At 29.8% G+C, this 23,045-nt stretch overlaps 2 protein-coding genes across 3 annotated transcripts; both read left to right on the forward strand.

The window, feature by feature from the left end:
- The first annotated feature begins 1,034 nt into the window (after positions 1 to 1,034).
- On the forward strand, positions 1,035 to 8,890 carry LOC112755251 (WAT1-related protein At4g15540). Of its 2 annotated transcripts, XM_025803219.3 has the most exons (7): positions 1,035 to 1,372; positions 1,637 to 1,702; positions 3,626 to 3,739; positions 4,706 to 4,934; positions 7,463 to 7,621; positions 7,705 to 7,853; positions 8,556 to 8,890. In XM_025803219.3, the coding sequence occupies exons 1-7, from the start codon at positions 1,164 to 1,166 to the stop codon at positions 8,722 to 8,724; spliced, it is 1,095 nt and encodes a 364-aa protein (XP_025659004.1). In that variant the 5' UTR covers positions 1,035 to 1,163; the 3' UTR covers positions 8,725 to 8,890. The 2 variants fall into 2 exon arrangements, with proteins under 2 accessions (XP_025659004.1, XP_025659005.1); XM_025803220.3 differs by lacking the exon at positions 7,463 to 7,621.
- A 7,959-nt stretch (positions 8,891 to 16,849) lies between these two features.
- Positions 16,850 to 22,753, forward strand: LOC112755254 (WAT1-related protein At4g15540). Its single transcript, XM_025803223.3, has 7 exons — positions 16,850 to 17,135; positions 17,220 to 17,285; positions 17,399 to 17,512; positions 20,208 to 20,454; positions 21,870 to 22,031; positions 22,117 to 22,268; positions 22,381 to 22,753. Exons 1-7 carry the CDS (start codon positions 16,936 to 16,938, stop codon positions 22,514 to 22,516), a joined length of 1,077 nt encoding a protein of 358 aa, XP_025659008.1. The 5' UTR covers positions 16,850 to 16,935; the 3' UTR covers positions 22,517 to 22,753.
- Positions 22,754 to 23,045: the final 292 nt, after the last annotated feature.

Consider the following 23,045-nt stretch of genomic DNA (forward strand, 5'->3'; position numbering starts at 1 on the left):
CGGCGGTTAGGGGTATCCGCAAGAAAAAAATATTTTATAAAAGTACTGAAAGAGGTCGGAGATGGTAGTGAAGGTGCTTGAAATGCCTTCACGTCAACTCTAAAATCAGTTGTTAGGGTATTCGCAAGAGAAAAAATATTTTATAAAAGCACTTTTATTTGAAGAACATGTGAAAAAATAGAATTGAAATTAATGCATTAAAAAATATTGAGAATTTTGAATTTATAGAAAAAAATGAGAAAAAACTGGTGAAGAGACTAATTTGGTGCACGACATTCAATTTCAGGGACTAAAATGAGCCACTTAATGCAAAGTGAGGGACTAATTTGGTGCATCTACAACAATGACATAATGGATGACACGTGGACGAATACAGTTGCGACACGTGGCACAAACGGACACGTGGCCAAATAACATTGTGACACGTGGCACAACCATCCACGTCAGCATGCCACATGTCACTGGTCACCACATCATCATACAATTACACGTGGCCAAATCATGAAGTGACACGTGTCACTTACAATCCACGTCATCATGCTATGTCATCACGTCGTTAATGAAAAATAGGTTAGGGACTAATATGGTGCACTTTTTCAATCTCAGAGACGTAATTGGTGCAATTGAAATCTCAGAGACCATTTTGGAGTTTAACTCTATCCTGTTAAACTATTTTATCCTTCAATATTTAAAAAAATTAGACATATTATTTTTCCATTTATATAAAGAAGGAGCAACAAATTTCACTCTTTTTTAAATGGTGAAATACAAATTCATTGTTTCTGTTAAAAAAATGATTATTGTATTATCATATTATGTTTTCAAAAATACCTTGTGTATATAAAAATTAAGTACCAAATCAATTATTATACATAAATTTAATGAATATTATATATTATATTATTAATTGATTGATTTTTAATACGTACCTAATACGATTTTTGTTATTTCACATGACATACAAGTTATATGGGATATGATATATGAGGTGTGATAGTTAGTGCGACTTATTAATTAATTAATTAGAGTGTAGGTGAGGGTGTGGCCTATGCAACCGTCACTTGAGTCTTGAGTGAGAGAGAGAGAGAGAGAGAGATGGAAACTATAAATAAATAGAAACTTGAAGAAAGAACGTGGTTCCATCGCGTGAGAGAGAGAGAGAAATGGCATCATCAGGTAGATGTTATTGGTACATGAACGTGGTTCCATTGTGTGCAATGGTGGCAGTTGAATGCTTCAGCGTTGTTTCCAGCGTTCTATTCAAAGCAGCCACTCAGAAAGGCTTGAGTTACTATGTTTTCATTGCTTATTCATATGCCATCTCCACCTTTATTCTTCTTCTGCCTTTTCCCTTCATCTTCTTCACCACCAGGTTCATCTATCAACTCTCTTTCATCATTATTATTATTATCATTGTGACATTGTGTGCTTTACAATTTGAAAAAGTCTAAGAACTAGTGTTTTTATTAAAATTTTGTCCGCACTTATTCAGCCAAAAAAAAATGAGTAATCTCATATTATTAAATATAATTTTACACAACTAAAAATACTAATAATAATTAATTAATAACTACAAATTATAAAATCTATTAGTCCTTAACACTCCTCTGGTGATTTAATTTACTCAATGGCGCAGGTCAAGTGGATTGCCCACATTTAAAGCCTCGTTGGTCGGTAGGATTTTTCTTCTTGGAGTCATTGGGTAACAATATTTAATTTACAATCCTTTTCCTTGCAAGAATGGTTCCTATTGTCTTTTTCTTTTTCCCCTCTGCAACATAACATACTCAACAACAAACACTACATATGAACTGAATTAAAAGGTTGGAAAATGTTACAACTTAGCTTACTCCCTCCATGAATATATGCCTGTTTTAAAGTTAATGAGTTTCTGCAATTTTAAAATGTTAATGTAGTACAGTGTTAGTTATTAGTTCTTTTCAACTGTACCTAACTTTGATAATCTCTTTCAACTGTACCTAAAATTTTAATTTATTTCGGTTTATATATCAATTCCGTTACCTAACTAATAAGGATTCTACCAACTCCTGTGTATGGTACAATATTTGTTTTATGATTATGATTATGTCTGATGGAAGTGTCTTTGTCCATATATTTTTTAAATATGTCTCTTTATACATGTGTCTTTTAGTAGAAGTATAGTATCTTTAATATTAATTATTATTGGTAATAAGTTGACAAATAATATATTGGTACCCTATACTTTTTCTAAGCATATTGATGAATTAATTTGTCTACTTTTTTTTTAATAAAAATAATTAGCCAAAATATTTTGTGATTTATAATGATCAATTAATTATTATTAATATTTTTAATATTATTATAAGATTACATCTAATAGTATAAAATTATTTTGTTTGCTGATTAAATAATAACTAAATTTTAATAAAACTGTTTACCTCTTAGACTTTTTCAATAATTATCTTGTTATAGTTGCTCACATAGATTAAGGAAACGGCTAAAAACATTTTGAGTTTAAATAAATTTAAGTGAATGCATACATAGATCTATTCTTATTAATTATCCTATTCTTATAGCGGAGTATTTATTTTTTCCTGCTTATGCTCTCACCTTTAATTCATTTAATGAGGTTATTAGTTGGATAAATTTAATTAGTATTCTCTAACGAATAATGCTAAAAAGCTAACATTATAATAGTTAATTTCACTCAATATTATATTAAGTTTTCAAATAAATTTAATATAAAATCTATGAAAAATATAATTTTGTTGAGTTTGAATTTTAAATGTTGTTTTTAATTGAATTTTGTATATTCTTATTTTTATGAGGTTCAATTTTTTTATATTAAATATTAATTGTAATAAAATGACAATTATTTGAATAATTTTTTTAAAATAAAATAAAAAATATATTATTTTTCCAAACAAATAAATCTATTATTATTCCCCCAAATCCACTTTTTTGTTTTGGTTCCTGAGACAAATTTGCCGTACAGACAGGTTAACTTCGTGTTTTAATCAGAGCAGAGATTAGTGTCCAATCATCATCTCATTCTAATTAACATGTATGCAATGTCACAAACTCAAATTCAGTGCGTATGAGATATCTTTTAATCTCTTAGATAATTCATTTTCGTCCGCAAAATCCGAGAATCCTAAACCAAAAAATGAGATCATAAAATCATATAACATCAATAATCTAAATTTTGAACATATTAAAGATATAACAAATTAAATAAGTTGTATCATTCAATCAAATTTGTCGGACAATATGGTCAATCCGATCTTGTCTATAAATCATATCCTAACAAGTTTAATTTTACGCCATTAAACTACACCACAATCAATAAATAAATTAGAATAAATTATTTTCAACTTAACAAACTTCTTTTTACTCTTTCTTTTTTATGTCATTGTGAAAATTTAGAACACAAATGGATATCAAGGAATATTCAAATACTTTGATAGCTAATGATGTATCAAATTTTCATAGTAACATTTAATTATCACTTACCTAGACGTCAAATATCCATAAAGACAAATGCTTAGAATTTAGCGTCTACTAAATATACTACTAAATATACTACCGATATCAAATTATGTCTGTGTGTATGTTTGTTATCATTTAACTATTGATGTGGCAGGTTTGTATTTCAACTTATTGGATATAAAGGACTTGAGTTTAGTTCACCTACTCTCGCTTCTGCTCTCAGTAACCTTATTCCCGCTTTTACTTACGTACTCGCTATTTTATTCAGGTAATTAATTTTTGTTCAATTCTCGTTCAACATCATAATACTTAATTTGCAAGTCAAGAGAGCCAAGGAATTATTATATATTCTCATGAAATATGCTTGTTCACATAGTTATAGCTAGAAATTGAAACGATCTCATCCACTTCAAGCTATTGGGTTATTAGATTTTTTTTTTCGTTAAACACAAAACTCAACGCAACAATATGGAACAAAGAAATAAAATAAGAACCACAAAAACTAACTACAAACCCCAATTCCTATGTCACTATTTCAACTACATCAGACTTAACTAAGTTAACTAACAGATTTCTCTATAAACTCTCATTTTCTTGCACTACAAGCTAACTGTACTACTCGCTCTATCATGTCTTCACGTTTTAATCAAGATATAATATTTTATATTCTACTAAACCATTAGGTTGTATTTAGAAGGGAAATTGAGACTGAAAGACTAAGATGGAAAGACTGAGATTGAATTAAATCTTTATATTATATTTAGTATAAAATATACTGAACTAAATTATGTCTTAGTATTATATTTAATTTAAAATAAATATGGAGATTGAATGATAAATTTGAAATTTAAAAAGTTAAATAAATATGTTTTTGATAAAAAATATTATTAAAGTTTCAATCTCTATTTTCAAAATATTAATTCCCTATACCCTCACTTTCTAGAGATAGTGAAGAAAGTGAGGGAAACTAAAATTTTAGTTCTAGTTTTTAACCAGAAAAAAGAACAATCTCTCAATCTCAATCCTCCTAATCAAACACTACCTTAAAAATTTAAATGAAATTTTTTATTTTATTTAGTTTATTAATAATCAAAATTCTATAACTAATCTGCTATTATTTGCCTTTCTTCTTTTCCTTTTCATCTACAAAAAGAAAAAGACAGTATTATTACTAAAAAGAAATGCACATTTACCTTAACCTTTTGTGAATTATTATTCTCATGAGTAACTGAAGGATGGAAAAAGCAACATTGAAAAGCTCGAGCACTCAGGCCAAAATAATAGGTTCAATTATATCAATCATTGGTGCCCTTGTAGTAACTCTCTACAAGGGCCCTGTTGTGTTATCTGCTTCTTCTTCATCATCACTACTCAGCTCATCGTCTTCACAAGGGGATTGGGTTCTTGGGGCCTTCTTACTTGCTGCTTCATACACTTTACCTCCACTTTGGTATATTGTACAGGTAAATTAAACTAAATTTCAGTAAATCTCTCTAAATTCATCCTTACAAAATTTCATTATATTTAACAAATTATTTTTTTTAAATTACATATTAGTTTTTAATATTTTAAAATATTAAACATGTTATTAATCGCTTTTAACAAAATAATAAATTAAATCAGTCTATAATACTTTTTCTAAAAAAGGTGAAAAATTAATCATTAATTTCTTTAAAAATAGTCAATTTGTTGGTAGAAGAATTAAACTGTTTTAAAAGATGATGGACTAATTGTCAAAAGATTAGGGATTAATTGTCAGTTTCTTCTATTAAGGACTAATTTATCTGGAACAAAATTTTATAGGAGTGAGCCAATTTGATTGGATGTTTGTAATTTTTAAATTCCACTTGTTATATTAGGCTGCTGCAGAACTAACGTATACAAAATTATGTTTGATAATTAAGAGATAGATATAGATATTGTGTTCAAAGATATTAAATTAGTGTATTTTATATTTTTAAAAAAAAAAAAACAAAAACAATACAAAGATATTAATAAGAGATATAATATATTTTTTATTTTTTTTATTATTTTTATCAATTTTTTATAATTATAGTTTTCATCATTGTGATTTTATTCTTAAATTTTTTATAGAAGAAACTAAAATTTAATTAAACTTTTATAATTTATTTTTTTATATTTAATTTATAAAATATAAAAATATTAAGTTTTATGTCTCTATTCCTTATTCCTTATGTCTTATTCTTAATATTATTTGGAATATAGTTATTATAAGCGCATAAAATTTAAATTGAGTAATACACTAAATAATTTCTTCAAAATTTAGAGAACAGTTTATTCTCTAACAAATTTTTACTATTAAATTGGTTTATAATCTTTTATTATGTTAGAAAAAGTAATCACGTGAGAATTTTTTTTAGACACTAATAAAATTTGTCTATACAAAGAGGCTAATATAAAAAATGATAAGTACTATTTTGGTCCCTAACGTTGAGGGTCAGAATCGAAACCGTCTCTGATGTAATTTTCGACTTAAAATCATCCTTAATGTTGCATTTCATTTTAAAATCGTCATTTCTAATAAAATTTTTTAATTTATTCCGATACTACCCCTACTTTAATAAAAAAATTATATATATAAAAAAGAAAACGCGTTTGGCGTGGGGGGGAGGCAAAGGGTATACGAAGGGGGAGTGGAAGGGGAAGGGGAAGGGGGGGGGAGGGGAGATGGCGCCGGCGGCGAAGCTTGGAGGGGAAGGGGAAAGGACGTGGGGTGGAGGTGGGGGAAGGGGAAGGGGGGAGGGGGACGGCGCCGGCGGCGAAGTTTGGAGGGAAAGGGGAAAGGACGTGGGGTTCGGGGTTGGGGGAAGGGAAAAGGATGTGGGGTGGAGGTGGGGGGAATTGAAGGGGAGAGGCGGAGGGGGGAAGGGGAAGGGGAAGGGGAAGGGGAAAGGACGTGGGGTGGAGGTGGGGGGAAGGGGAGAGGCGGAAGGGGGAGGGGGAAGGGGAAAGGGGGAAGGGGACGGCGGCTGTCGCTGTCGCCTCGGCTGTTCCCACCGCCACTGGATCCATCGCGTGCGTCGTCATCCGAGGAGCTATCGCCGTCCTTGCTCGTCGTCTCCCTTAGAGCTGTCGCCATCGAGGGCTAGCAGAGAGAGAAACGCGAGAGTCAGGGTCACCACCTCGCCGCGTCGCCGCCTCGCCTCCACCTCTGCCTCGCCGCGTCAGCCTCTACCTCTGCCTCGCCTCCGCCTTTGCCTCGCCGCCTCTGCCTCTGCCTCGCCTTCGCCTATGCATCGCTTTCTGCTTCTGCTTTCTTATTTTTTGTTTTCTTGCTTTCTTTTTCTGCTTCTTGATTTGGTGTTATTGCTGTTGTTTGGTGTTTTTGGTGGTGGTGGTGGTGGTGGTGTTGGTGTTGGTGTTGGTGTTGGTGGTGGTGGGCTTGCTTTCTGTTTCTGCTTCTTGGTTTGGTGTGGTTTGGTGGTGGTGGTGGTGGTGGTGTTGGTGTTGGTGTTGGTGCTGGTTGTGCTGGTTGTGGTAGTGGTGCTGGTGGTGGTGTTGGTGCTGGTTGTGCTGGTGGTGTTGCTATTGGTGGTGGTGGAGGAGGTAATTGTGTTGGTAGTGGTGAGGGTATTTTTGTCCCAAAAAAATTAAAAGGACGATTTTAATACGAAAAAAACGTTAAGTATGATTCTAAATCGAAAATTACGTTGGGGACGGTTTCGATTCTGACCCTCAACGTTAGGGACCAAAACAATACTTATCCCTATAAAAAATTTTAAAAATTTTAGAAACTTTCAGATATTTTTCAAATAACAATGAGAATTAATTTGACTAAATAATTAGCCTCTAACAAAAAAAACTTTATATGAAAACTAATTTATCCAACATAATAGAAGATTTGAAAATAATTTAGTAATCAAAACTTGTTTGGATAAAAATTCTTGAGCACTGGGTTAGCATATTACTCTAAAATTTTGAGTCAAAGTCAGATTTTCCACAATTTAATGTCCTTTTTTTCCCTCAATAGACGCAAGTTATGGAACAATATCCGGTAGAACTTATTGTGGTGTTTTTATACAACTTGTGCGGGACTCTTATATCTGCCCCAGCATGCTTACTTGTTGAATCAAGCTTCAGTGTTTGGAGGCTAAAACTTGACATAACATTATTGGCGGTTATATTCTCAGTAAGAAAGTTCAAATCAAGTAAGCTATTATTGAAAGGAAGATATTGATATGTGAATTGTGCAATTTAATTTATTATGTGTAGGGATTTTGTGGGTGCATGGTGAGTGTGGTTCATACATGGGCAATACATCTTAAAGGCCCTGTTTATGTATCAATTTTCAAGCCACTATCAGTTGTCATAGCTGCTGCAATGAGTGTTATATTCCTTGGTGATGCTTTGTATATTGGAAGGTACGAAATTTGAGCTTCACAAGTATTTTTTTTTTTTTATCTCTATAAAATAAGAAATTTAGTTTCGGTTTTAAAATATGAAGAAATCTGCTTAGAAGTTAATATTGTTCAGCCACATTGCAGCCAACATTTAATATAAATGAAAAATATCCGAAAATTTTTAAAGTAAGAAGATGATCTTTTGATGTACGATTTAATGATCTCTGTGTTAGTGCAAGTAATGTTTTGAGATGTTTTGTGTTTGTTTTTTTTTTTTTTTTTGTGTTTTATTGTTTTCTTTTGCTTTCTTTTTGTAGTGGATTAATTTTTTGAGTTCCAATACCTTAGGTCGAATATGTGTAAATTATAAAAAAAAAATCTGATATTTAATTAAAAAATATTTAAAATTTAATAAATGCTATAAAAATATCTTAAAATAATAAAAAAAATACTAAAAAATTAACAGAATTTATTATTTTTTATTATTATTTAATTATTAATATTTAAAAATGTACTAAAAATATATTAATAAATTATTAGATTAATAAAATTAAATTAATAACAAAAATTAATAATAAAAAATAATAAATTCGGTTGATCATCTAACATTTTTCAATAAAAAATATCATGAACACAAGATTTAGTCCATAAAGGTAAAAATTTATGGAAAAAGTGCTCAGATATTTTTTGAAATTTTAATTGTTGATTGTTCCATGTTTGCAGTGTTATTGGAGCGGGGATACTATCAATTGGATTTTATGCTGTTTTATGGGGAAAAGCAAAATCGTCAGCAGAATTGAGTGAAGAGTATTGCTTGAATAGAAAGCTTACATGCAATAGTACAACTCCTTTATTGAATAATCAACAAGGAAAGCAGAGTTTTGCTATATAATTCCATTAATAAGATTGTTCTATATACAATTAAAACATCAGAAATGTAAATACAACACAGTCCTCTATATTATATTGACTCTGTTAACATCATGTTTAAAAGTAGTTTATTAGCTAGAATAAGACGTTGTTAACTTGTATAAATAAGTCATTTTCATTTTATTTTTTATTCGTCTATATTTTTACACTAATTTTTGTATTTTTGTGTTCTTGTTATCTTTTTTTCGTTTATGTTGATGGTAATTAATAGCTAAGAGAAGGGAGTTAAATCTTGACCTTCTTTTATTTTACTTGTAATCTTGCGTTTTGTTGATGAAATTCGGGAGAGATTTTAGTTTTATCTCCTGATGAATTAGGAGCTAGAACAGTATTACTTGCAAGGAATGTTGTGATGAAACGAAGTTTAGTGAATATTTTAGGAGATATTTTATTTTTGTCTCCTTTAGTGCAGAACCAGAAACAGAGAAGAGAATAGAAAATGACACACAGATGTATCTTGGTTCGGCTACTCAGTGCAATGTAGCCTACACTAGTCTCTATCACAACAATGATAGAATTTCACTATCTTTTCAACAAATTACAAACACCAATTCTCCCTAGGATATACCCCAATCCTATCTGGGACAAATTTAGATTCTAACTCGACCTGAACTTAACTATGACTCGCCCTAACTTTCAATTACAAAGTGCTGACCCAACTTGCAAGAAAATTCTCTCAGGATCATGACCACAAAACAGAAATACATACAAAGAATTTCTGAAATAACTTAGACTTTTTCTCCAAGTCTAGCTCTCTGCCTTTTTCCACTCATTGGTTTTTTCTTACAAACTTTACCATGTTTGTCTTTTATCAATGAAACTCAGACATACTAAACTGAGAAAAAGAAATACAAAATGAAAATCATGAAGGAGAAGAATATAACAGCTCAGTGAACTATGAGAATCGAAACTTGTGCTCTCACTTCTTGCTCTAATTCTTGGCCGTTCACCCTTATTATAGAAGAGTGAAGCTTCCTAGGCTTGAAACCTTGCTTCAGCACATGTTAGTTTTTCTTCTCCCAATATCAGAATCAGCAGCGGCATTCACAGAGGTAAGAGAGAGCAGAAGTAGTGACATGCAACCATATCTTTTTCTTTCATCCTTTTTCTTCATGCTTCTTAAATCTGGACCGTGCTTTTTTTCTTTAGCCCCAAGTTTGTTTCTTGACCGCAGATTTATAACACAGCACCATTGACTTCAATTTCTTCATAGTTTCTGGAATGGTGGCTGTGACTCAGAGGATTTCTTCAACGTTCCTTGTTGAAGCACAAATGTAAAAAATACCTTTTTTTGATCCTCTGTTCGGATGAGATTTACCTCTTGTTGTAGTCCTTTTTCTTTCTTTTCTTGCTTGAGAATGGAAACAACCTTTTTGTTCTTAACCGTGTCTTAGCTCCAGAAATTTTCTTTTCTTTCTTCTTGCTTTAGAGATAATGTGATGTTAAAGAAAGATAAGAGAGAGAAGAGAGAATTTTTAGTTCGGTGGGTGAAGGAAGTGTATTTCAAATGAAATGGAATCTCATTATTTAGTTAGTAACTAAGTTGAGTGTGTGGATTTGGGTAAGGCCACCGATTGGGCTTGATTTGGGCCAATGTGTTTTCATTCTTTTATTTTGCTAAGGGCCCGTTTTTGTTTCAGATGAGAAGCATTTGAGGTAGAGACAAATGAACATTGGGCCTTGAGTGTGTATATTTAGGCCAAATTCAGTTTGGGCTTAACTTCATGCTTCTTGGGCCAATTTTAACTTGGTTTAATTTCTGCACACTAAACCAAACAACATTATACAAATAATTAATAATTGACCCAAAAATATTTAGTTATCATCTTAATCATGGTTTAGTTCACTAAACTCAACAATCTTTCCCTTGATGACAAATATTATTAAAATGAATTGAAAGAAAGGAAAGGAGTTTTAGAAACTTTCCTTTGATGTTTCCTTTGACATGAAGTTCTCCTTTCTTTTGATCCTCAAACTCTTCTTGAATGTTTGCATTTTATAACCTGATACCATCAAACTTTTCACAAGAATAATGTCAAACATCCAATAATTTTTAAATAGCTAAAACTTAGGAACCTGTTTGATTATATATCAAGGCTAAAATTCTCATCAGCCATCCTTGAAGCTAGCAAAAATCAAAGCTAGTTCAATCACAAACTTTAAAAAATTCAGACACTAAATTCTATATACAACCAGATTAAGCTGCAAATTTTAAAGCACAAAATCAAACTATAAGCAGCATTAAATCATGATCTAAACATAGACCAAAGTATCAATCATTTCTTAAGTTTCAAAGAATTCATCACAAGTTCGAAACAGGGTTCAAATCAGAAGCAGCCACTTTTAATTTCAAAAACAGAAATTTTTCAATTCAAAACAGAGAGGCAGCCATTTATTCAAAATAGAGAGACAGCCATTTTTAATTTTATTATTCTTTCTTTCTCTCTCTTTGACAGATATAACAGAAGCAGCCTATATTCAATTCATTTTCTTTCTCCCCTTTTTATTATCAAGGAGAGAACCTGCAAAAAAGCAAAGTAACAAGTATACCAAAATAGTAAACTAAGCAATCTTGTTATTAACATGGTAAAAAGTCTAGATCTATTACAGTTATCCTAAAAAAAAGATTCAAAGCAATATCCAAAAGACAAAAAAAAATAAAAAAAGTATTTCAGCAAGATAAGAGTTTAGAGAGCAGAATCAAAACATTAAACTTCAGCAACAGCATCATAAGACATATACTAGGCATTAAAGCCCTCGTCCTCAATTTCCAAGTTCTCTTTCTCTGACTTAGACAATACTTGTCAAGGAACTTTAAAAGTACTTCAACTCTGCTCTGAGACTTTTGCAGTGATTTCTCATTTTGGATTTTAAGTCTCCGAGATTGTTGGCTGAAATTGACCATATGTTTAGCTAGATTAACAAATTCTTGAAGCACATCTTAAACAATTCCATTAATCAAGTATTTATGTGAGCTGAAAGTGCCTGCAATCGAATGAGGAAAGAGGCTTTCATCTTTTGTTTCCTCCATGACCATATCCTTGGTGGCTTTAAAGCTTTTTTCTTTGGATTGCCTCACTGCACCACCACCCTTGAGTAATGAAATTTTGTTCTCCTCGAACTCATTGCTTACATTAACACCAAAATACTCAAAGATGCATGTCAAAAACACTCCATTTAGAAGTGAAACATTTTTATCACTTTTAATGCAATCAAACATGTGGCGCATCATTAAATAAGAAAAAGATATTTGAATTTTGTTAAGAACGGCATATAGGACCAGGGTATTACAGAGGGTGACCCTTTGATAAAAATCACTTTGGGGCAGCAAGATATATGTGATGGTATGGTGAAGTTGTACACGAGAAGGACCTAGGACTGTATGAGGGAGAGTGACACCATTCATGAGGGAGATATTTTCACATATGTTGGCCAAAATATCTTAGTGAGAAACGCCAAGATGATTATTCCACTTTCCAGAGATGTAGGCATTCACTCCTACATCTGTGTAAGCAAGGGATTCACTAATATTTTCATGATTTAAAAGTATTTGACAACCTTTAACATGGGAGTGAACACAACCATCACTATATTGTATATTTGCATAAAATTTTCTGACAAAATTGGGATAAACAGGTTTTTGGATTTCAAATAGCCTTTCCCAATCTAAAGCTAAAAAATTTTCAACAAAATTTATTCTTTTTTTAGCCAATGAATTCAAATCAGCAACATACGAAGAATATAGAGGTCTTTTTTAGATAACGTCTTTGTGAAATTCAAAGTCCATGCAAAAAAGAAATCTTAGAGGAACAAAATGAGAGTAAGGACGTTTTTCAATATGGGCTTTGAATGCAACAGGGTCTGGGTAAATGGGTTTTTTGACAGAATGAAGAAAAGATCTTTTGTTATCTTTGGATGGTCATGAGCAAGGGGCTGAGCGTCCTGGACGACGAGAAGTCGAGCGAGGAGGAGAAGAAAATGGATTTTTTCTTCTGTCATGGCTCTTTTGCCTTTTGCTATATTAGCCTTCGAAGAGCCAGTCTCTTGTGTAGCTGATGAAGGTATGGGGTTTGTGGTTTGTGGTTTTTGATTTTGGTTCTCGCCATTGACTCTAGAGGTTGAGAGGAGTGCGAGGAGAAGGAGTGTGAGTCTATGTGAATGTGAATATGAGATTGAGGTCTGAAAGGAGGAAGATTACAAGGAGGACGAATTGTTCTTGTTTCTCTACGAGTTGTAACTTTCTTTCTCATCATGAAAGAAAATAAAAAGAGGTTAGAAGTAAGAGAGAGTGATGGAGTGGAGTAATGAGGAGGATGAGAAGTTATCAAATCAAAAACTGCTTTAAATGCTCAAAGTTTCTTTTAAAATTGTATTAAAAATGAATAAATCTTTTATTCAAAGGATTTTGAAATTTAAAATTTAAAATTGATGCAGAAAATTTTGAAAAGACACATAAAAAAGATTTTAAAAAGTAACTGACTGATTTGATTTAAATTATCACAAGATTAAATACTTTTCTTTTATGTTGATGATTAAAATAAGCAAGAGGCCTACTTCATAAAACAACATATACTTCTCTTGGGCCCAATGGTGGTGTTAAGGAAACATACAAGGCCACCTTAGATTTAATTCACGTTCAGATTTATAGTAATTCTTAACTCATTGTCTGAACTTCATGAAACCTAGAGGGAGTCATCATCTGCCCAATTTTGTCTCTCTGCGAAAAAAGAGACAAAAATAATCAGAAAATTGTTAATCAATTTCAGTTCAAGAATTTATAATTAACAATCCCTAAAGCAGTCTCAATTTATAGAATCTATCTTCACATAGAGGTATAGTGAAGATATCTACCAATTGATCCTCAGATTTTACAAATTGAATGTCAATTGTATCTTTTTATACATGTTCTCTTATTGAATAAAATCTAACTTTAATGTGCTTAGTTCTTGAGTGCAAAACAAAATTTTTAGAGATATTTATGGCACTCAAATTATCATAAAATAGAGGAATATCATTGACTTGCAATTTATAATCATCAAGTTGTGTTTTAAGCCATATTAATTGAGAACAACAAGAAGAAGCTGAGATATATTTGGCCTCAACCGTTGATAAAACAATAGTAGTTTGCTTCTTGCTTGACCACACATTCAGAGATTGTCCAAAAAAGCAACACATTTCAGAAGTACTTCTCCTATCGACACGATCTCCAGTAAAATCTGCATCATAATACCCAACTATACAGAATTCATCAGTTTTAGGATACCAAAGACCAAAATTAGTTGTACCTTTGATGTATCTAATGATCCTTTTTATAACCGAAAGATGTGATTCTTTTGGGTGGGATTAAAATCTAGAACACACACCCACACTTTGAATAATATCCGGTTTGGAGGATGTTAGATACATGAGAATCCTATCATTCCTTTATACCTTATTTCATCAACATCTTTTCTATTTTCATCCTTTTCGAGTTTAGAATTTGGATGCATCGGAGTACTCATTAGTTTGAAATTTTCTAAACCAAATTTCTTTACTAACTCCTTGGCATATTTACCTTGGTGTACAAAAATTCTAGTAGGAGTTTGTTTATTTTGGAATCCTAGGAAGAATGTGAGTTCTTCCATCATACTCGTATCAAATTCACTAGTCATTAATTTTTCAGATTCTTCCGACAAAGTTTTATTTGCCGATCCAAACACAATGTCATCTATATAAAATTGAACAAGTATGAAATGATTATATTCTTTAATAAACAGAATAGTATCCGTAGTGCTCCTTTAAAAATTATTTTTCAACAAGAAAGAGATAAGTCCTTCATACCAAGTTCTTGGAGTTTGTCTCAAACCATAAAGAGCTTTTGAAAGTTTAAATACATGGTTTAAAAAAATTTTATTTTCAAAACCGGGGGGTTGAGCTATGTATACCTCTCTATCAATAAAATCATTCAAAAAGGTACACTTAACATCCATTTGAAAATGTTTAAATCCTTTATGGGCAGCATAGGCAAGCAATAATCCTATTGCTTTCATTCTAGCTACCGGAGCAAATGACTCGTCAAAGTCAATTTCCTCCTCTTGATCATACACTTGAGCTACTAATCTAGCTTTATTTCTAATAACACTACTATCCTCACCCAATTTATTTCTAAAGATCCACTTGGTATCCGTTACCTTCTTACCATTTGGATAAGGTACTAGAGTTCAAACCTCATTTTTATCAAATTGGACCAACTCTTCTTCCATTGTCTTTATCCAAGAGGGATCTTCAAGTGCTTCCACATTTTGGGATTCCATTTGTGATATAAGAGCGAAGTTATTGAGTTCGGCTCTTTTTCTACTTGAGAATCTTGTGGTGACTCCATGAGAAGGATCTCCAATGATGAATTCATGAGGATAGTTCTTTAAGAACTTCCATTCTCTTGGCTTTGGTGAGGTGACTTTAGATAGAACCTAATTCAATTCTGCATTGTTCACATTACTAGAATTCTTTGCTTCAGTAGGAGACAAAATAGAATCGTCTCCTACATTTTAATCTGCAGAATTAGAGACAGTATTTTTTAAAGAGGGTTTTGATTTATCTTCTTCTTCAATCTTTTGAGAATTCAATTCAGTTTTAGTTCATGCATCATTTTCTTCAATAACACTTGAAATGATATTAAAATCATAAAAAGAGATATGTATGGACTCCTCTATTATTCTATGTTCTTTGAGATAAACCCTATAGGCTTTACTAATGGTTGAATAACCAACAAAGATACTTTCATAAGATTTTAGATCAAAATTTTTAAGATTGTCTTTAGTGTTCAACACAAAATATTTGCATCCAAAAATATAAAAATACTTAAGATTGGGTGGTACTCCTTTCCAAAACTCATATGGTGTTTTCTTTAAGACTTTTCTAATGATAGTTTGGTTTAGAATGTAACAAGCTGTATTCACAGCTTCAGCCTAAAGAAATTTTGAAATTTCATTTTCACAAAGCATTGCCCTAACTATATCTTGAAGGCTTCTATTTCTCCTTTCAACAACTCCATTTTATTGAGGTGTTCTAAGATATAAAAAATGATGTGAAATATTAAATTCATCACAAAATATTTCAAATCTTTTTCATTTTGAATCTTTTAGTATAGAGTTGAAAAAGCAATGAAGGCATCATTCTTATGAGTTAAGAAAAGAACTCATCCAAACTTAATTAATATAGTCATCAACCACCACTAAACTATAGTGCTTACCACCAAGACTTTGAGTCCTTGTAGGACCAAAAAAATTAATATGTAATATTTCTAATGATTTTTTAGTTGAGATGTCATTATTAAATTTAAAAGAATTTTTAGTTTATTTATCTAATTGACAAGTATCATAAATAATGTCTTTTGTCAAGAATGAAATTAAATTAAATTACTTATAAAAAAATACTTTAGCCTTGATATATTACTTACATGATCTATAATATAAGTACAATCGCCAAAGAGGTCTCAAGTTTCTAAACTTGATAGTTTTAATTTTTAATATTACTTTATTTAAACTATATGTTATATTTTCATTTTATTATCCTTTTGGAATAGTAAAGATTTAGCTAAAATAAACATTTGATTAAGAGAATAAAAATAAAAAAATTTAAATACATAAAAAGTTAAAAAATACATTCCACTTATATTTATCCTTTAGATTTTTTAATTGCAATATCTTTATAAAATAAACAAACATTTTTGTTAGCAAGAGCCGTAAACAAATAATAAAAAATATAGAGAATTACTAGTTATTATCAACTCAATTTTTTAATTTAATAATTTAACGATATATCTTTTTTGTTGTCTATTGTATTCTCTAACTCGACAGGTCAAATTAAAAATTAATGGATTATTGTATATATAAGACGAAATTCGAATTTTAGATACTTACTTAAGTTAATGGATAAGTAAATTAATCTTTCAACTAATTCAAATTTATTTAATAATATATTTTAGTTCATATTTTTAAATATTAATAACTAATTAATTGATAAAAAATAATAAATTTTAATAATTGTCTAGATAATAAAATAATATTGTGTAAATCAACCCAAAAAGTAATGTAATAAAAGTTTGAAGCGTTGTTTGAGAAACGCACACATGTTTGACAAGTATATTCCATGTGTGAGAGTCTGAGAGAGTAAGAGAGAGAGAGAGAGAGAGATGGCAGAGTCAGGGAGGTATTGTTACAGGGACGTGGTTCCATTCTGTGCAATGGTTGCAGTTGAGTGTACCAACGTCGGTGTCAACGTTCTTTTCAAACAAGCTACTCTCAAGGGATTCAGTTACTACGCATTCATCGTTTATTCTTTCGCTCTCTCCACTCTTTTTCTTCTTCTCCCTCTCCCCTTCGTCTTCCGATGGTACGCTGCTCAAGCATTACATTTCATAAATCATAACTACTACTATGTTTGTTTGTTACAAGTGATGAACTATTTATTATGAAGGTCAAGAGGGCTTCCTCCATTCAATGTTTCTCTCATCTTAAGAATTTTTCTCCTCGGTACCATTGGGTAAGGCTGAAGAGAGAAGAGCCTAATGATTATTTGTTTTCAACATTTGATCCCAATTTAATTTGTTTATTTACTTTTTAATCAATTTGATTTTATGTTGAGTACTGTGACAGATTTGTAGCACAACTGAGTGGATACAAAGGACTTGAATACACTTCACCAACTCTCTTCTCTGCTCTTAGCAACCTTATTCCGGCTTTTACCTTCATCCTTGCGGTGTTTTTCAGGTTCTTAGGATTCTCCGAATGCTTTTTAGTCAATTTTCTAGTACAACTATTTGTCTCGGAAACTTATATTAATAAGAGGAAAAGAACATGACAAATCAATCTTTCATTTTTGTTGTTTTCGGATATTTAAATTTTTGAGAATTTAAAAATATATTTAAATTTTTTGTTTTTTTAAAACTTGGATACCTCGATTTTTAGATTTAATTTATTTTATTTTAAAAAAAGTTTTATGTGTGCATCTATGTCAATCACATCAGGTAATTATATTTGATTTTTTTGTTAGATCTGATAGATTCAAGTGAACATGAAAAATTGATATGTTTAAGACTTAAATATATTTTTAAATTTTTGATAACTTAAATATCTGTAAATCAAAATCAAGTACCTATTTATTTTTTTTTAAAGGAACTTAATAATTGCAGTGACGTAAATGATTATATATAATTTCACTTTTAAAATTATAGATGATTATAATTCTATGAAGTTATGAAGCTTCTTTGCTTCATAGAGATTAGAGAATAATCAAGGAGGTGATCCGAAACTTAGCTTGTTTTTTTATATTTTATTACATAATACTGAATTTGAACATATAATAAATTTTATAGTTATTTAACAAGGATAAATCTTTGTTTAAATAGCATTATCTTATAAATTTTAGCCACAAAAAAAAATATCACTTATGTGCAAATTGAGATCGAACCTTTTCTAAATTCATAAATTTGATTCTTTAACTTTTGTTAAATATGTATTATGTTTGTTATTATTTTGATATCAATATAATAAACAAATATTACCTGCATATAAAAAAATCAATCACATATATAATTAAGATATATAAAATTATAATACATATATTTAATAGCTTATTTTTTTTATTTGCACATTTATAATATTTTTTATAACAAATTTGTTTTAAAAAAGTTCACGGGGATTGATAGGCACAATCTTTAAAAATAAAAAGTTTAAGTGCGCATGCGGTACAAAAAAGTTTTAAAATTTTAAAAAGTATTTAACACTTATTTTTTTGTTTAGTTTATGTTTTTGGTATTATAAGATATTATAAAAATAAATAAATAAATAATGTACGAGTCTTTGAGGTTGCTTCTTTTATTTTCAGATGATTCAAATCAACTACCACCTTATATTAAATATTTATAATTTATTGTTAAACAATAGTTTATTTGACAAGATATCATTATTACTCACTAACTCATCACCTGATACAAAGCCTAACAAGTTGGATGAATAATGCCGCTAATTTTATTTGTATGTCACATCTTAGTTTGGTAAATGAAATGATTTCTCATAGAATATGCTTTACTGATGATTGCAATCAATTTGGACCCCGCCAGCATAAAAATACTTGAATAAATATATATAGCGGTTGGCTTTAGCTATTCTAATATTCTATTTCTCATCATCATGCTAGCTATTTCCACATCAAAAATAGTATTTATTTAATACCAATGTTATATTATATCAAATTATTGCTGGATTCCGATCCATTCGTTCGTTTTTTATATATTTTCTTTTTATCTGTTCTCTTTATTATATTAATGGATTTGGTGAATGTTTAAATTCAAATAAATTTACATGTGATGCAAACAACATATATATAATAACATTTTATTTAATTTTATCTTTCTATAATTCTATAATTTTTTTGTTTTTAATTTCTTTTATCAACGTTTTGCCATCTTTCATGCTTTTTGTTGCAATTTTGTACAAGATCGGAAAAAAAATTAATGGTGGTCTAGATATCAAGAGATGTATACTTAATTTAATGGAAAAGTTTAGAGAGCCAGCAACTTTGTTAAATTTTGGTCAGCATGTAATCAGTAAAGAAAAGTAAGCCATTGGATGAAATTTCACACCATTAAAATCATTATTGATGGCTATTTGATGATTACAAATCACAAAAGTTGCTGACCCTAACATTCTTCTAATTTAATTGTGGATTCCAACTTTGTAAGAAAACGAAAAGAAGAATAAAAAAAGGAGAATATTAGGTAAACAATAACTATTTTAAACAACATGAATAATTAATAATCAAATAAAAATATAGTACATCTTTAAATTAATTATTTAAATTTTAATATTAAAATAACTATCCGTACACTTAGTGAAATGAACATCCAATATATCTATTATTTACATTATTTAATATTTTCATTATTTACGTATACTTTTTTTAAAAAAAATAAATATTGTTTTAGAAAGTAGTAATCACATGGGAATATATATACACTAATCTAGACACCAAATATAACACCTGTAATATAACATGCACACTCAGCCAGCTAGAGTGTTAACGTTTGGCATAATAGTGGAGATTTGAGAGTATGCAAGACATATTTCTCTTCTTTTGCTTCACTGTTTTGTTTTCCTGTCTCAAGATATATATTTTTTTTTTGAGAGAAAAAAATAAAAATTTATTAATTATTTTAAATTAAAATTATTGGATTTACCCATAATAAACATTATAAATTTTAATAAAAATTATTCTTATATTTCATTATTTTACAAATTTTTTCACTTAAAAAATCTGTATATGAATATCAAATCATTATAAATACCTTGGGATTATGTTTGGTAAGTTATTGTTTTTGCATTTGTTGTTGACTTTACATTTATATCATTATATGTGATATATGATTTTGTTATTAACCATTTTGTTGCTCCTTGTATATTGAAGGATGGAGAAGATTTCTCCAAAAAGTTGGAGCACTCAGGCCAAAATCGTGGGTTCTTTAGTGTCAATATTAGGTGCACTCATAGTTGTTCTCTACAAGGGTCCAACATTGATCTCAGCTTCATCATCACCACACCAGTCACCTCATGTTGATTTTCTAAAGGACTCATCACCGCAGCAAAATTGGGTTCTTGGAGGCTTCCTTATTGCCATTGAGTTTATTCTGGTTCCAATTTGGTATATTGTTCAGGTATTATATTAAGTGGATACTCCCATGATAACATCTTCACATGAAAATAACATTGTGAATCATTAGATAAATTGATATGTTTGGCTAAATATGTTTGATTAACCATCTAAAAATTTATAATATCATTTTCATTAGGAGATGTCATCATGTGAATATTTTTTATTATACTAATATGAATGTAATCTCAACAATAACTTTAAATGGGAGTCACTCAAATAAAGACTACTAAAACGTCTTTTTTTAAAGATGTTTTTCAGTAATTAAAATTTAACCTATATAAGCGATTAAATCATGTTATTTTTGTCAAAATTAGTCTAGACAAATTGATTTAACCGAAAAAATGGTGAATCAAATCTTGAACTGGTCTAAATTAATATTATTTTTTTTATAGAAAATGACTACAATACTTTTATTATAGAAAATTATTAAAATACTCTTATTTATATATATATATATATATATATATATATATATATATTTTAAAAATTCTAAATCCTAACCCCTACGATAGAAAAATAAAGGACTAAAATTTAGGATTTTTAAAATTAATATATATAATGAAAGTAATCATTTTCTATAATAGGGTATTGTAGTCATTTTCTATAAAAAATAATATTAATTTAGAGTAGTTCAAGATTTGATTCACAATTTTTCGGTCAAATCAATTTGTCTAGTCTAATTTTGACAAAAATAACACGATTTAATCGATTATATATGTTAAATTTTAATTATTAAAAAAATATCTTTATAAAAAGACATTTTCAGCGTCTTTATCTGATTGGCTCCCTAAATACCAAGTCATATTTAGGACACAGGATTATTCCAAATTAATCTTTAAAAAATTTTTAATCGGACATTTTAATTTTCGATAAATTTTAATAATTAAATTAGTTTTCGTATTTTTATTTCGTTAAACATATTGATTTTTATATCAGATTATTTTTCTATACAAAAAGATTATAAGAGAATTTAAAAATTTATTAAAGACCGTTATATTTTTATTAAGTAACTGTAATGAGTAAAATATAGGCCAAGGTGCAATTAAACTAGTTTCATTAGTAATTGATTTATTATAAATAAATATAGTAAAAATATAACACGGGATCATGAATTGAGTAATGAATATAGTTTTTTTTCTGGAATTCTTTTTATAGAATTATCTCTCTTCCTCTTAATTCTCTCTGATTAATTAATTCTTTTCTATTCTTAAATCTTTTTCCTTAAATTTATTTGTCTATTTTTTTATAAAATTTTATATGAAAATTAACTTGTCTAACAAAAAAAATTAAAAATTAATTTGGCAATTAAAATTTGTTGAATATCAAATTGTTTACATAAAATTTTTTTAAGACTAATTTAGATATTAAAAATTTAAAGAAACTAATACAATTTATTTTTGTTGTTGTTTGAAACAGACCAATGTGATCAAAGACTATCCAGCCGAGATTATTGTGGTGTTCTTTTACAACTTGTGTGGGACTCTCATATCTGCACCTGTGTGCTTACTATTAGATGAATCAAACTTAAGTGGTTGGATTATAAAACCAGATATAACATTAGTCGCCATTTTGTACTCTGTGAGAAATATCAATTTTGTTGGATAATTATAAGTCCTAAAAAATAAAAAATGAAATTCTAACTGAAATTTCATACTATATGCAGGGATTCTTTTGCACAGGCCTAAGCAGTTTGGTCCATACATGGGGTATCCATATTAAAGGCCCTGTATACGTATCAAGTTTCAAGCCTGTGTCTATAGGCATAGCTGCTGCTTTCAGTGCTATATTTCTTGGTGATGCACTATATTTGGGCATGTATGGATATCAATCCCTTTTATTCTTTGTTAAGATTTAACTATTGAAAAATTGGAATATGTTAAGACATGGTATTAATCCTTTGACATTTGCATCTGTTTTTGTATTGCAGTGTTGTTGGAGGAGTAATAATATCAATTGGGTTTTATGCTGTTTTATGGGGCAAAGCAAACGAAGAATTGAGTGAGTACATTGATTCAAGCCAAAGTCAACCCACATCAAAAGTCAACCAGCCTTTGTTATTATAGAAGCTCAAGTACAGAAGTTCAAAGAACAAGAAATGAACAAAAAATTCATAATAGAGAACTAAAATGGAGAAAATAATAAGAAAATAGTATATTGAATATGAGAACATTAGTCTGAATAATAGTGCACTAAATCATTAGGATTGTACATGAGTGAATAAAAGATACCAAACCAAGTCATAACTCTCTCTTCTAATATATAGAACTGTTACACTGGCTAAAACAGAAAATTATTTCTAATCTCTTTTTGTTATTCTACTTTTCCTTTTATATCCTCAATACCCCCTTCAAACTCAAGTTGTGTCGAGGAACAACTCTGAGTTTGGTCTTAAGTCTTTCAAATGATGAGGTTGAAATGAGTTTGGTAAGTATATCAGCTGTTTGCTCAATCTCTAATATGTGGACAATTTGTAGTTGTTTCGAATTGACTGTGTCTTTGACGAATTGAATGTCCAATTGAAAATATTTTATCATGCAATACTGGATTGGCTGTGAGAAGCACAGTGTTTAAATTATCACAATAAATAGCTAG

The sequence above is a fragment of the Arachis hypogaea genome, chromosome 16, assembly GCF_003086295.3.
Source record: "Arachis hypogaea cultivar Tifrunner chromosome 16, arahy.Tifrunner.gnm2.J5K5, whole genome shotgun sequence".
Taxonomy (NCBI): Eukaryota; Viridiplantae; Streptophyta; class Magnoliopsida; order Fabales; family Fabaceae; genus Arachis; species Arachis hypogaea.

Bases quoted from the DNA above. Each gene is read 5' to 3' on its own strand.
- LOC112755251 (XM_025803219.3), top strand. From the start codon at position 1,164: ATGGCATCATCAGGTAGATGTTATTGGTACATGAACGTGGTTCCATTG. The intron at 1,373-1,636 runs GTTCATCTATCA...TCAATGGCGCAG, and splicing joins TTCATCTTCTTCACCACCAG to GTCAAGTGGATTGCCCACAT. The intron at 7,622-7,704 runs GTAAGAAAGTTC...TATTATGTGTAG, and splicing joins TATTGGCGGTTATATTCTCA to GGATTTTGTGGGTGCATGGT.
- LOC112755254 (XM_025803223.3), top strand. From the start codon at position 16,936: ATGGCAGAGTCAGGGAGGTATTGTTACAGGGACGTGGTTCCATTCTGT. The intron at 17,286-17,398 runs GTAAGGCTGAAG...GTACTGTGACAG, and splicing joins TTTCTCCTCGGTACCATTGG to ATTTGTAGCACAACTGAGTG. The intron at 22,269-22,380 runs GTATGGATATCA...TTTGTATTGCAG, and splicing joins GATGCACTATATTTGGGCAT to TGTTGTTGGAGGAGTAATAA.